General features: G+C 53.3%; 1 protein-coding gene across 2 annotated transcripts; it reads left to right on the top strand.

Annotated features, from left to right (window-relative positions):
- Positions 1-8944, top strand: FANCE (FA complementation group E). Of its 2 annotated transcripts, none has more exons than XR_013993070.1 (10): positions 1-362; positions 1554-2169; positions 2724-2768; positions 3077-3145; positions 3430-3573; positions 3977-4100; positions 4279-4357; positions 5549-5679; positions 6727-6852; positions 8367-8944. XR_013993070.1 is itself a non-coding variant. In XM_081044325.1 (10 exons), exons 1-10 carry the CDS (start codon positions 115-117, stop codon positions 8466-8468), a joined length of 1620 nt encoding a protein of 539 aa, XP_080900451.1. In that variant the 5' UTR covers positions 1-114; the 3' UTR covers positions 8469-8944. The 2 variants fall into 2 exon arrangements, 1 of the variants encoding a protein (XP_080900451.1); XM_081044325.1 differs by having other exon boundaries at positions 5613-5679.
- Positions 8945-8987: the final 43 nt, after the last annotated feature.

Raw genomic sequence — 8987 nt, 5'->3', positions numbered from 1 at the left:
CGGAGGAGGGAAGGTGGCGGCCGCCGGAGGGTGCCCGCCGCCGCGTCTGGGCTAGCCCTGGAGTCCTGCCTTTCCCCAGGCCTTGGAGCTGAGGCTCCGCACCGGGCCCTGGGCATGGCAGCCCCAGAGGCGGCGCGCGCTCAGGCCGAGAGCGCGGACCCCGCGCCCTGGGCGCAGCTGGAGGCCCCCGCCCGCCTCCTGCTGCGGGCGCTGCAGGCGGGGCCGGACGGGGCGCGGCGCGGCCTGGGGGTGCTGCGGGCGCGGGGCAGCCGCGGCGGGGAGCCCTTCTGCTGGGCCCGCGTGCTCCAGGCCCTGTGCCGGGAGGAGCCCGTCGTGGAGGGCCCGGACTGTCGGCTGCAGCTGTAAGTGCTCGGCCCGGCGGCCGGCGGAGCCTGGGGCGCCGCGTTTCGTCCACCTCCATGTGAGGCAGGGGCCGGCGCTACCCCCGTTTTCTGGAGAAGACCGAGACCCTGAGAGGGCCCCACAGCCAGGGGTCCCTGCCGCGCACCCGGTGCCGAGAGGCGCCTTCATTGAGTACCTACTGTGTGCCGGCCGGTGCCGCGCGCCCAGACCTAAGGCGCGCCGTCTTTTCGGTGTGAACGAGTAACAGTGCACTCAAATCCATTTTGAGCGCATATTCCATCTCTTAAAAAAGCCGAATTTGTACCTCCAGTATAGACGCACTGACGTATGTTACAATGCGTACATTATAAAGTATACAGAAATTGAAATTTAAAATGGGATAAATGACAAGCATCTGGTTGTGGTGGCTTTATATTAATTTTCAAAGCATAATACACATTTTAGGGCAAGATCACTCCTTAAGTGGTGTTCTTGATCATTTCTAGTCTTTATGGGGACTGAACTTCTGCCTCTTTTTGTAGCTGACAGTTCCTACCGGGAGCACACGTGTCGGCTCTGCCACTTTATTATTTGGTGGGGCTTCTGTCGTTGGTATTCAGTTTCTTTTAAGGCGTCCTTATAAGTCGTGTCCATTTTGTGAGGGTTCCGTTTTGTTAAAAAAGATAATACCGTATAAATGCGCTTAACTATCGTAGTTAATTAAAATACACAAAGTAAAAAAAGTGAGCCAGGTGCCGCCTTCAGCCTGCAGGGGTCAGAAGAGAGGGCCTTTCATTCTTCTTAGATACCCCTCCTGCCTCAGAATTAGGCTGGAGACCGGAATATGGAGAGCCAATCCATTTTTAAAAATTGTCATACTTTCTTGTGTTTTAGATAAGTAGAAATAGAAGTTTGGGAACACTTTTCTTTTTTATGTAAAATGAGCATGGATCTATTACAGAGTAGGTTTCAGTGTGAGTTTTTGAGCTGAAATAGATGTCAAACGGTAGGTCCCAGTGTAGACTAGACGCTCAATGAACACTTGTTGAATGACTCTTGTGCTGTCCCCCTGTCCATCCACATTGACCCGCAGGCACTGCCTCCCAGCCCTCTGTCCGTCCATTGCCACGTAGCTTTTAGCTCTACCCAGCCTGCCCTGTGTTGCTTTCAGCTAGACTCTCTTAACTGCTTGCTCTCCCTCTGCCACCCAGGAAACCATTGCTGCTGCGATTGCCCCAGTTATGCCAGAGGAACCTGATGTCCCTGTTGATGGCTGTTAGGCCATCACTGCCTGAAAGCAGGCTCCTCCCCGTGCTGCAGATTGCACAGCAGGACCCAAGCCCTGAAGCTGATGCCTGGCTCCAAGCCCTGGGGGAGTTGCTGCGAAGGGATGTGGGCACTGGGGTCTCCATCGAGGGAGCGTCCCCACTGTCTGAAACGTGCCAGAGACAGCTCCGAGACCTGTGCAGGCAGCTGGGCCCAGGGGGCAGGAGGTTGAAGTCGTCCCAGTCTCCACACCTCAAAGAGGAACAAGAGGAGGACAAAGACCCCCAGCGGCCTGGGAAACGGAGAAAGGAGCCAGAGGAAAAGCCTGCCGGTCCTGAAGGGGAGAGGGCCCCCAAAAGGGTCCGGTGTTTGAGGAGAGAAGAAGAGGAAGGTCATGAGGAGAGCGCTGGACATGAACCTGTGGAATCCCTGGCAGATGGAAGAGTCGCATCACCCGTTAAGAACCAGCCTGCCGTGAGGGCCGAGCCCAGGAAGGCCAGTGAGAGCCTGGAGGACGCTAAGGGCTCAGCCGAGAGTTTGGAGTTGCCCGAAGCTCTCCAGGTACTGGGGTGAGGAGGCTGCGTTTAGAGTGATCCTTCAGGAGTGGGGGCTTATCCAGGGTGGAAGCCGGTGGGGATGCTCTTTCCCCATTGGAACAACTAGTCCATGGAGCAAGGGGAAGGAAGGTGGGGTTGAGCTCAGGGAGTTCCTGGAGGTAGGAAACGCTTGGCCTAATTATCTATAACATGCGGTTAAAGGGTGCCAGGCAGGAGGACAGGCTTCAGAGCCACCTCTGCCACCGCTCCTGTGGGGCTGGGGGGAATCGTGCCAGCATCCAGCCTGCCTCCCAGCACAAGGCCTGCGTCTACCCCCATTAGGGTGATGGCAGGCAACAGACAGAGCTAGTGTAGACAGCTGGATTAGCACGGCCCTTGGCGACTGTGAGTTCTTAAGCACTTTTCAAGGTGTAGGCTTCATGGTCTTGGCTCTCTTGAATCATCTTTGCCCACAGGCTCCCACTGACCTGGGGCCTTCTCAGGACAGGGAACCAGGACTGGGCTGGGGGCCGTGCTGTGTGGGGAGGGGCTGGGCTGTGACTGGGCTCTTCTCTGCAGGACCAGGTTCCCAGGCTGCAGCAGCTGCTCAAGACCTGCGGGGAGGTAACCGGCGCTACTCTGTTCATAGCCTTTCTTCCACCTTCTGCCTGGACCTCAGCCAGGCCCTGGGAAGCCCAGTGCAGTGAGGCACAGGCTGTTTGAGGGTGGGAGGATGCGGTGAAGGTCTAAAGATTGTCACAGCAGGGCTTTCCTTCGCCCAAGTACAGATAACGTCGTCTAACCCCAGACAAGTTCCTGTCCTCTGATAGCATCTTCCGGGGTCCTCTGCCAGCCACTGTAGTGGAAGGGGTGGCCTCAGTGACTTGTCACCAAGCACTCTGCCAGCCCTAACTTGGGATTTGCCTTCCCAGAGGTTGGAGGGGTTGGAGGATGCCGCCCCAGCTGAGCTGCAGCTTCTCCATGAATGCAGCCCCAGCCAGGTGAGTCTAGGAAGACTGCCTGGCCCTGAGGCCTTTTTCCATTTAACTCTGTTTCCCTGCCCATGTGGAAATTTGGGGAGGGGATTCTGTTGGGTATTTTGATCTCTGGCAGGGGTCACCCTGAGTGGTTTCTTTTAGCCCTTAGCTCCTCCCAGGAGGGTAGCTCTCCCAGCCTTACCTTATCCTGGAGTGTTCTTGCCCGACGCCTTCTGCTGCCCAGTTGGCTTGAGACAGCTTAGCAGAGACAGACTGAGTGTCCCTGTGTCCTCCCCCTTACTCGGCAGGTGGACCTGCTGTGTGCCCAGCTGCAGCTGCCCCAGCTCTCGGACGCAGGTCTCCTGCAGGTCTGCACCTGGCTGCTGTCCCTTTCACCAGATCTTAGCCTCAGCAATGCTACTGTGCTGGCCACAAGCCTCTTTCTTGGGCGAGTAGGTGCATTGGGATACCGTCAGACTGCCAGGCACAATGGGGGCGGGGGAGTGTGAGCCCTGAGAGGGTGGTGCTGGGAGAGGGGCTTCCCAGCCTTGCAGGCAGCTGGCCTGTCCAGGCAGCCTGGGGCAAGGGAAGAGCATCGACCCCTAGGCCTTCTACCCACATGGCATCTAATTCCTCCTTCTTGGGCCTCAGACCATTCCAGACGCTGAAGGGATTTGGGATCAGGGGAAGGGAATTATGTGTCTTTTCCAGTGGTGGGTCCATGGGAGTCCTAGATAAAAGACCTTATTTTCCCCTCTGTAACATGTATCACCATCTGAAAAACATGTCTGATAAACATTTATTGAAAGGTAGAAGAAATGCCTTAAATAGTATTTTCCTTCCCATTGGCTGTAGATTCTCTCCCTGACTTCCTCCGCCTCCCGCCTGCTCAGGATTGCCCTGACTTCCTTCTGTGCCAAGTATACCTACTCCGTCTGCAGAGCCCTCCTTGGCCCCGTGCTCCGGGCCCCAGAAATCGGTAATTCTGGAACCAGCCTTCAGCCAGGGTGGCCCTGGCAGGAGTTGGGTATCCAACGAGTAAAGCCTTTTGCTTCACTGACGATGCCCCTAGAATGAGCTGAGCTTTCTGATCCCTGCTAGTCCTGTCCTCTCCTGCCATTTTCCCAGGCTTCTCTCCTCTGCTGTCCCTCACCCAGGTCCAGCTCAAACAGAGTTACTGTGTTGCCTTATGAAGGACGAGGCCCTGGAGCCAGACACGCGGGTTATAATGCTGGGGTGAGTGTGCAGGCCTCCCTGCTGTCCCCACTCCCACCTTCTCCCTCTGGCCAAGCCCACTCCTGGCATTCTGGAGTTGGAGGAGGCTGGGCACCAGGCCCTGTGCCCGAAAGACAAGGTGCCCCTCTCACTGTTGCCTGAACCTGGCTTGTGCCTTCCCACCTGGGCCCGTGCACGTTCCATCCCATGCACCTTCTCAAGCCTGGGACTTCAGTTTTCCGTGCCACGTGCCTTGGTAAATGCAGAGAAGAGGCTGCAAGGTCCCGGCGCTGGAGTAAGTAGTTCACAGCGTGGTTGAAACATGGCACGGCAGTTAAGAGCACTGGCTCTGGAGTCAGACAAATTCAAACAGGGTATTCCATCTCTCTGAGCCTGTGCTTCCTCATATGAAAAATGGGGATAATATTCACTCCGTATGATTTTTCTAGTTATTAAATGTGATAATCCATATAAAGACATCAACACAATATTTGGTACCTAGTAAGTGCTCAAAAATTATTAAATTGGTGTTAAACTTGGGTATTAAAATTAGGAAGTCAAGATACACATAGAAATAACGAGTAGGTTAAGACCCCACTGAACACCAACATGAACTACAAAATGCTAAGTTTAATATGAGAAGGAGCTAGTTTCAAAAATATCAGCCTCCACTTACCGAGCCCTCTGTGCTTTAGATTCATTATCTCTCTTAGTCTTCATGCAATCCTGTGAGGTAGGTGCTGCTGCAGCCTTTAAAAGCTCAGAGAGGTTAAGGGACCTGGCCAAAGGTCACACAGCCAGCAAGTGATAAAGCTTGGGATCAAACCCGAGTCTGTGCATCCAAGAAGCCACACTGTCCACGTGACCTGCTGCCTCTTCAGACAGGCGGAGGACTGCACAGTAGGACAGGAAGCTCAGCTGGAGTGGACCTCACCGTGGGGTGGGCTCCACAGGTCGTGTGTATCATCTCATCCATCGTCATCCTCGTCCCTTACCTTTTGTACTCGGGATGTACTCTCAACTCCTGGTTGTTTTTCAGGAGCCCTTTGTACATCTCACTGCCAAGTCTGTCATTGTCAGCTCCCAGGGGGCTTGGGTTGTGGCCTTCTCAGCACTGAGGGTAGCTCTGCAGCAGTGGCTAGTGGGCAGCCACCAGTGGCAGGGGGGCTCTGACTCCTTCCTCTGTTGGGGTCTTGCTCTGCCTTGGGGTAGGACCAGGAGAAACACAGGCTCGGCTGGGAGGCCAGGCTTGACTCCCTGGGGCCTGTGTTTGCAGACAGATCTTGGAGCTGCCCTGGAAGGAGGAGGTGTTCTTGGTGTTGCAGTCACTCCTGGAGCGGCAGGTGAGTAGGCGCCTTGAGGAGGGATGGACAGAGTGCTGCGGTGGTTCAGTCCCATCGGTGAGGGAGAGGCATGCAGGACAGCTGCCTACAGCAGGGTGCCCTGCGACAGGGAGTGTCCCGGGGCCCGAAAGACGGGTAGCAGAGAGCTGACTGCATGGTAAATCCCACCAACGTCTATTACTGGCTGTGTGGCCTGGGGAGCAACGTGGTGATGTATGTGTCTAAATTAATGTTTTCATGGGTAATAAATTCATGTGTTCACAATTTTGGAAGCTCAAAAGGATTTAGTGAAAAATATTGCCCCAGCCATCCAGATTCCCGTCCCCGGGGCTCATCAGTGTTACTAGTTTCAGGGGAATCTTCCCAGAGAAGCTTTATATCTATGAGGACACGTGTTTAAATGTACTTTTTTCCTTTGCTTTCTACATAGATGGTAACACCAAGCTCAGTATTCTGTATTTTGCTTTTTTCACTTAACAGTATATTGGCAATTTTTCCATGTCAATACATAAAATTCTGCCTCTTGTTTATAACTTAGATGTTGACATAACCTCCTTATGCCTCAGTTTCCTCGTCTACAAAAGGGGAGTGATGATAGCATGTACTTCATAAGACTGGGGTGAGGTTTAAATGGGATGATTGGTCTGAAGTGCTCCGAATGGTGCCTGATGCATAATAGTTTATTAAATTATGAAGAGCCGTTGTTATTATGCTAGCAGGACCCCTTGGGACCTCTCAGTCCTGTGTATCTTCAACCGCTAAACCAGACTAGGGATCCTTGGACTCCCTTGGTCCTAATCTGAGCCTTTGCAACAGTAACCACCATTTTCTGAGAACTATGTGCCAGGCTTTCTGTGCTTTATCTCATTTAATCCTTTTCACAGTCTTCAGAGTTAGATGTTATGAGCCCCATTTTACAGATGTGGAAACTGAGGCTTAGTTTGGGTAAGTGATCTGCCCAGGGTCACCTACTTAGGAAGTGGTGGAGTTGGGAATTGAATGCAGGGTCCTTTCTTGTGCTACTGTCCTATCTCCCAATGTGTGCAGGTGGAGATGAACCCCGAGAAGTTCAGTGTGTTGATGGACAAGCTCTGTAAAGAGGGGCTGGCAGCCACCACGTCCATGGCTTATGCCAAGCTCATGCTGACAGTGATGACCAAGTATCAGGCCAACGTGAGTGTTGATAGGGCTACAAGGACTGGTCCTGCTGCTCTGAATCTGCCATGATGTTTGCTGGGGAAAAAACCCTGAATGTTAGCCAGGGAAACCACAAGTTCAAGCCCAGGCCTAGGGAGTGAGACTGCTTAGGAGTTCATTCCTCCAGCCAACACTTCTGTGGGCCAGGTGCTACATGGGGCCTTGGGGAATCAACAGTGACCATAACTAGTTCCTGTCCTTGACTTGACCCTCTCCCCTAACGCTGGGCTAGCAAGAGCAGAGAGATGAAAAACAGATCATTGTAATATCTGGTAGGAGCCAGGGCTTTTGGTGGCAGAGGAAGAGGGGGCAACTAAACTTTGTTCGTAGTCGGGAATTGGGACAGGCTTCCTGGCTCTTAAAGGGTGAGTGGTAATCACGGGTGGGGATGGAGGATAGGGCATTCCAGGCAAAGGAAACAGTGTAAGTAGTGACTGTCCAAGGGGATTTACAGGTAGTTCATTGTAGCTGGGGCCTAAAAACAGAGTAGTGGTGATAGGGAATGAGGTTAGAGAGCTAAAATACCGGGAGCTAAAACTTGCATAGCCCCTGCTACGTCTCAGGCACTGTTCTAAGCCCTTTACATACATAGTCACTAGTTTATTCCACACGTTAGCCCTAGGAGAAGACACTATTATTAGCTCCATTTTTATAGATGAGGAAATTGAGATTCAGAGAGGTTAAAGTAACTTGCCCAAGGACATATTGCCAGGCTATGGTAGCATCTTATGGAGAGCCCTGTAGGTTATGGTGAGGAGCTTGGACTTCATCTTGAAGGCCAGATGTTCTTGGCTGTTGGTTTTTTGGGAGTCACAGGTCCATTTGATGATCTGATGAAAGCTGTAGCTCCTATTAGAAAATTGAATATATAAGCACACCCGAGGAGGCTCCGGGATCCTCTGGAGACCCTCTGTAGATCCCGGAAGAAGGGCCTCCCATATGAGACCCCAGGAGTTATCCCAGGGCCTTCAGCTGGGGTGTCTTGGTCAGATTTGCATTTCATAAAGAAGGCTCTGGCCTCTGTAAGGAGTAGGGGTTAGGGAGTGAAGATACAAGGCGGAGACCCGTCAGGAGTTTGTAACAATGGTCAGCACAGAAAAAGTGTGACCCAGAAGGAATATGGCAGCCGCAGTGGAGTGTCTCTGAACCTCAGTTTCCTCATCTGTAAATGGGAGGGTTGTGAGGATTATACAAACTAATGCATATAAAGTGCTGCCTCATAGTAAGCACCTCAGTAATTGTCAACTGTCACTAATGTGGCTGACTTAATGAGTTGTGCAGTTAGTAACTGACCCCAGGTCCGCCTGAATCCAAAGTCTTTGCTTCACCACAGTGAAATACTGAAGTTCCATCACTCAGGGCGCCATCATGTCCTTCCGTCGTCCTTGTGCCCCGGATTCCTCTCTCCTTCCTGAACAGAGCCCAGGGGCAGAGGGGTGCGGGGAGGGATGAGCTGCTGCAGTCCTGACAGGATTCTTCCTTCTCCCCAGATCACTGAGACCCAGAGGCTGAGCATGGCCACCCCCCTGGCACTCAACACCACTTTCCTTAGGAAGTCTCTGCAGGCCACCCTGAGACATCTGGCCCCCTGACCTTCCACCAGGGGACCCACCCTCCTCGCGCTCCCTCGCCAGCTTCCTGAACAACACTTCTGCCCTCAGCACCTCACCCTGACCCCTTGCCTGGGGGCAGAGGTTAGCCTGGCCATCCCAGGGGTCAACTGCCTCCCTGTTCAGCCTGCAGAGAAGCCACCTTGGCCTCCCAGGCAGCAGGGAGTCCTGGACTAAGGGGCCTGGAGCAGCCTGATCTCCAAGGGCTGCCGACACTGGCTCACTCCTTGTCCCTTCTACCTCGGCTGCGGGCACAGCAGCTTTCCCATAGGCCTCTGCAGGGTCACAGCCGACCCAGAGGAGACAAATGACACTGCAGGGGCCCTGGGGGCCGTGTGCTCAGCACAGATTTCTTGTGCTCGAACGTATGTTACAATCTGTGTTCTTGTTTCTGACTTGAATAATAATTTATCGGTTGTATCTAATAAAAAGCAGGCGGTTCAGCAATGTGTTACTGCAAGTTGTGCCTGCTTTCCTGTCCGCTGTGGGTATTTGTTCAAA

This window comes from Rhinolophus hipposideros, assembly GCF_964194185.1.
Source record: "Rhinolophus hipposideros genome assembly, chromosome: 3".
NCBI lineage: Eukaryota > Metazoa > Chordata > Mammalia > Chiroptera > Rhinolophidae > Rhinolophus > Rhinolophus hipposideros.
The sequence above is the reverse complement of the archived record's forward strand: the minus strand, read 5'-3'. Positions and strand labels throughout refer to the sequence as shown.